The sequence below is a fragment of the Phaethon aethereus genome, assembly GCF_964289735.1.
Source record: "Phaethon aethereus genome assembly, chromosome: 21".
Classification (NCBI taxonomy): Eukaryota; Metazoa; Chordata; class Aves; order Phaethontiformes; family Phaethontidae; genus Phaethon; species Phaethon aethereus.
Genome location: NC_138597.1, coordinates 2581032 through 2587096, shown reverse-complemented (window position 1 = coordinate 2587096; position 6065 = coordinate 2581032). Strand labels below are relative to the sequence as shown.

The 6065-nt window shown below is 37.7% G+C and overlaps 1 protein-coding gene across 1 annotated transcript in view; it reads right to left on the bottom strand.

Moving 5' to 3' along the window:
- Nucleotides 1-357: 357 nt before the first annotated feature.
- The window catches only part of MICOS10 (mitochondrial contact site and cristae organizing system subunit 10), a gene marked incomplete at its 5' end in the record, with an annotated part of 12806 nt that continues 7098 nt past the window's right edge, over nt 358-6065 (bottom strand). Inside the window, 3 exons of the mRNA XM_082009294.1 lie at nt 358-554; nt 3460-3569; nt 4191-4238. Of these exons, the coding sequence (XP_081865420.1) occupies nt 546-554; nt 3460-3569; nt 4191-4238 (167 nt within the window). The 3' untranslated portion in view covers nt 358-545. The remainder of the gene's footprint in view (nt 555-3459; nt 3570-4190; nt 4239-6065) is intronic.

Here is a 6065-nt window from a genome sequence, read left to right as displayed (position 1 = left end):
GGAGAGGACAAAATTCCAATTTTAAAGGGCAACTGTACAAACAGGACATAGGAGTATTTATATTCCTCTCCAAACACCAGCACAAGCAGCAGGGATCTAGTGGGTGATTTATGAGGTGGGAATGCTTCTTTGAACCGTATGTTAGATGGGGGTTGCCTTTCAAGAGTGGAAGGGAACATACGACGGCTGTCTTTTCTGAAGAGCTCTCACAGTGGCTTTTACCCAGGTGGTCACAGCTGCTAGGTACTCAAAATGAAGTCCTCTCCTTCCATTCTCTCTCTCTCTCGCATACAAAGTCAACACACCAGAGAAGGCCATTTTTCTTTTATTTATTTCCCAGAAGAGCTCTTCCTTGCACTTTCCAGACATGATACAAAACAAGCAACAGAACTTTGTTTCATGTACAGAAACAGTTTGTTGGAGTATAAAGAGTTACTGGTGATCGTTACTGAAGAATGTTGGCTTATTCCAGGGGCACTTCAGTATTCCTGAGGAATAATCATTGATTTCTCCTTCCTTCCCACTGGGATAGTCTTAGTCATTAGTCACTGTTCCTGTAAAGCAAGAAGGCTTATATTATTAAAAAGCCATTTGGGTTCCTTACATGGAAGGTGCTGCACGACGTAAAGCACACCACTTAGCTTTGTAACATTTCCAGAAGGTAGGCTAACATTTTCATCCTTTGCTAGACTGAGCGGTTGAGCATGGAGAAGTTAAGCACCTACTTTCATACCAGAAGCATGCCATGTTTTCACGCATATAGGCCTCCATTCTGGTAAAATGGGTACTTCAAAACACCCAAACATTATTGTTCAAGTTAACTATTCACAGATTGAACAGAAATCAGATAGAAATCAAAGCCACAAAGGGCAGGAGGAAAGGCTCCAGTTGCCACACTTCTCATATTGTTGCACATCGGTATAATCCACAAGGCTATCAAAGTTAGGTTGTGGGTTTTTGGGTGATAAATAATACAGGCCAAATAACCTGAAAAACATGATACTTTATTTTGCAAGGCAAACTTAGGCCATATAATTCTCAGCCATACCAGTTTAAGCCTTTACAATTGCTAGATGTTGATCTTAAGTTCAGCTGAAGTCACAGTGAAATCCACTTCATGAAATTACTTAAAAGCCCTCAGAATCTTATGACCACAAATTAGAACTTTTCTGCATTTTAAGCAGCCTCTTGGTCTAGATGAATGGCTCTTGCATCGGTGTTGGCGTTTCATGATCAACTCACTAACCCAAAGGATGGGCAGCATGATGATCCAAGTTACAGCTAGAACAGCTGCAAAGTTGCTTTGTAACCTCCTGATTATTTGGTATCGTGAAGGTCCTCTGTCCTCACTCATTCTCATTTAGGATTCAGAATTAAGAACTTGATCCTGAAGAATGAAGAATCCAGACTGGATGGTCTGACCCCATCACTGACCCCAGTTTGAGGTCAGACTAGATGACCTCCTTGAAGTCCTTTCCAACTTGAGTTATCCTGTGATCCTGTGAACTTGACAGGTTTGGAAAACTAGAAATAATTTTGTTATTTCTTTGTTAACACAAGCTAATCTGTGTTACATTTCTCTCTCTCTCTCAATAAAGCTGATTTTCTTGCAGCATCTCACATTTTGACAAGTTAGAATTTGAACAGAAACTCAGTTTGTAAAGGAAGTCCTACAGAGTTTAGTTACAACAGTATTTTCTAGGAAAAAAACAGATGAGTGATAATGCAACAGTACTTTCCACGCTCCTAACGAACAGAAATTAAACAATTTTGTTGTAATAACCCTGGAGCCATTATCTATGACACGACATTTCGGAGAGAATTAATGACATTAACCATTAGATGGCTTCATCCGCGTCTTCCCTCTCAGCACGTTCAGCCTCTTTGTGCCAGAGAAAGCTAGTGGAGACAGTGCACTGGAAACTATCTGGCTAGTCTTGTGCCATGCAGGCAGCTGCGCTTCTTCTGTGAAGTGTCCTTTCAATTACCTCATGCTTCAAAGGACCACCCTTGCTCCAGAACACAGATTAGTCCTTAATCCAAACAAAATCCCTTACTAGGCTGACCTGAAAGTCAGTTTTCTGTTGCCCAGCATCCCTAGTAACAAGCATCCTTGAATGAATAAAGCGCTTTCAGAATATGTGAACAGGGCATTTACCATTCACATGAAGCCACAGACATGTCATTCCAGTTTCTTTTTGGAGACATAAATTGGAAGAATATCCTCAGGATGGTGTGGAAAGTTACCACGTTTTGATGTTAAAAGTTACAGCTTCTCTATATTGCTATCCAAAATATTTTATTCTGAAGAAATCCTTCAAGAATCTTGTCATTGTCTCCCTTTCTTTACAGTCAGCTGAAGATAATATTTGTAAACAGGTATGTCTGGTAGGGCTGCAGAAGGCTGGCAAAAGCTCATCCACCAGTAAATCTGAGGAGGACTGGACTCAACCTTCGGCATCAGGAAAAAGCCTAAAAACACCTTCAGGCCTCCTTCATTAGGCAGACGAGCAATAGAGGGGCAATTTTTGCATTCCGTGTACTTGCCATTGAAAAGCTTCTGGCAGAACATTTTACCTCAGTATTTTCTGAAGTGCTAAAATAACTATAAATATGTCCTGGTGCACGCCTCTCTACCAATATCAGTGAAATGCTTTTAGCAGTATATGGCTTTGTGGATCCACAATATGCATGTGCACCCCTTTTTTTTTTCCCCCAGATGCCACAGTGATAAATTACCATAAGAACAGCCCCAGCTTTTACATGTGAAGAAATAAAGAAAATATTATATTAATGGAGTCCGTTTAGGGACTTAGTGCACTCTAGGCAGTTTGCAAGCAAACAAATGGTTCCTGCTAATTAATCTATTTTTAAATATTTTATCTCTGCATGGTCAGTGATAATAACGAACTCATCCAAATTATCCTCTTCAAAATTAGTTTAAGTGTACAATTTCTTCAGACTAATTATTACATTACTATCCAGCCAAACAAGCCACAAAACTTGCAAGTGATTAGTGTTTTCATGTTGGAAAAAAAAAAACCACAGAAGATCAAAGATCTGCTTTCACAGGCAGCTCTACCCAACATGCCTGACATGCTTCATCCTAGCTCATCTCTTTCAAAGTCTGAAGACAGAATCTTACCGTTAGTTTAGTTTTCCACCTTTTCTAACATGTATTTTTATTATACGTGTTTTCAGGTTGTGGGAAAACCTACCTGCAGGATCTGTTAAACTAATTTTATGTAGTCAGTCTAGTAAGTTTACTACTAAACACACCAGATATTAAACATTTCTAAAGAGCAGGAGAACCATCCCCACTTTGGCAACACAAGCATCTTCTGACTAGTGCTCTTTTGGGAAAGGCAGAGGAATATCCATTTAAATGGTGTCTAGATATACCATTTAATGCTAACTTATAACAGTTACTAATTAATAGTAACTTGTACTGATACTTACTTTTACAAATTTACCATGGAGGAGATACGGAGACTGGAAGTCATGTTGACAATTGGAATAAGCCATTCCTAACCCCATCCCTGACCCAAAAGTGATAGGCCATGTCTTTCCTGTGGGGGAAGGCAAGCAGAGAGGAAAAGTTAAAGTCAAGAAAAGCTTCACATGACAGTGATAGCATTGTTAAATAAGCACCAAGAAAGAATAAATTACAGGAAGATGCATATGAAGCCCTTTCAACTTCTACAAGTCCTAAAAACAGCTAAAAACCAGACCACTTCAGAAGAACAACAAAAGTAACAGTGAGTAAGGCATCATATTTAGAATTTAATGGAGAGCAATCTCTAATTTCAAGATATTACTGAAAATTATTCTATTACCAAAACATAACTGAAAAATAATTTATATCAGTTTTAAAACCCTGGCAAGACTGGCAGAAACTGATATCTAGACATATGGCTCCAGTAATTTGGCTGAGGGTTTCTTGCAATTCCAGAATTTGAGCTGAGCACAGTAGGAGCTTAGAGAGATGCTGCATGTAACAGCCTTGTTACACAATGGTTCGAAGGTTAGGTAACTCCATTTCAACTGAAAAGACATGACCAGTAATGAAAGAATTGGTCTAACATGCTGATTAAGTTTTACATGCTTCAGAGATTTCTTGGTTTTAAACTGCACCTACAATAGACAGAAATTAGGAAACCAGGCAGTCAAGATTACTGTAGTATACTTACTTTTGAAGAAGATGACTGAGAAAACAATTCCTAATCCAAATCCAGCACCTGTAAGAAGAAATGCAGTGAGCAAGGACTAAGAGAACGCAAAGTAATGGAAAATGATTTAGTTCTTTACAGTAATTCTTTGTTCCAACTCAGGAATATTGGACTACATGTTATTTCAGCACACCAAACAAAAATGTTCTTAAATAGCAATTCTGAAAAAAATAATTCTTGATTTCTTAAATAACCGTAAGCAGCTAATTCAGATTAAAATCCCAATATATACAAGTACATTATCAGAAAGATTTGGGAAACAAACCAGACTCTCATCCCAGGAAAAGTTACTGAATTTCTGTCACCATCTACAATGTGGAATTAAGATTTATTTGGCTCATTGTCAGCAAATGAGAAACACTTAAATGAAAACTTATTGTGTCCTTGAGCTTTAGATTTTGCAGATGAATATCTTATTGTATTTCGTTTATCTCACTACTTTAACTACTTCAATGTGTGTCCTGAGGGCAGCAAAACTTTGATGCTTTGTGTTACCCTATACCTTGCAAAAGAGAGCTCCAGGCTGCTTATCTTTCACATCCACAACATTCATTATGGAGTATATTTAAACACATTAGGAATGAATGACTTTTCACATCCTTATACTATATATAGAAATAACTGCAGCAGTCGAAAAAAAATTTATCCAGCACCATTAAAAAACTCGCCTGGAATATTTAAAAATAATTTTTGCTTTCCTTGGAAGGTGCGCTTATGATTTTTTTGCACGAAGTCAGGCAAATCTGCAAAACTCTTTTCATGACTCAATAAATGTAAACATTGAAAAACTTTGAGCTCAGTGGGTAAATTCTACCTTTACTTATATCCATTAAAAAACAAGAATTTTTGATAAGGTGCAGAAGTATGAAAGTTTAAAAAAAGAAAAAAAAAAAAAAATCACTCACATATATGCTCATTAAAAAAATACCTAGCAGTTTCAGGTTTATTTTGCAGCAAACACATCCTGTTGAGTTTTAATTCTCTCCTTTCAATACAAGAAATCTAACTTAAGTATAATGAGTTTCATTAATTAAAAGACATCTTTTTTTACATTCCTAAAAGCATATGATCCTTATTGAAGCTCCTGTTGAACACATTACTAAGTGGGTTGAGTCCAGAACAATGCAAAAGAATCCTATACACTCTTGGCGTATAGGACTACGCTGCCCTTTTTTTTTTTTTAAGTTTCCTTCTACTGTTTAAAACCTTTTTCCTTGCAAAAAGTATACCAATGGTAGCTTCTATTGAGGCACAGATTATTGAAACAATACTTACTGCACTACTTAATAAATAAACTAAGCACCCCACGTTTTTCATTTATTAAAAAACCTTGACTATTAGAACAGAGATGACCAAAAAGATGATCTGAGCAAACGCCCTTATGTTTACTCTCCTGTTAGGACTTCACTATCCGTATTTACCAAGAGCTGGAAATCAAAGTTGCTTTTGAAAACTCTTAGTTTTACTACAGATTTTCAATTGTGACAGAGGTAACTGCTTTACCAGGTCATTACAACTTTGGAGTAGGCTTACAAAACATGCAACTGCAGGGAAGAACTTTGACCGCCTGCCAAGTGGTCCTGACATAACTCCCCCAGACATTTTAGAAACCGAGCATTTCGCAGAAGGTCAGGTTTTCACTCTAATCATTTACACAGCTAAGGGAAAGTCTCAGTTCCTCAGATGTCTGGGCAGAGCTTCAGGCTTTTTTTGCATTTCAGACAGTAAGAGATACACTACTTGGAGCATCTCATACAAACAGCTAACTACTCATACCGTGTCACTGACCGGCATTTATACGCAGACTGGAAGAGACATCATGCATTACTAAGGGCA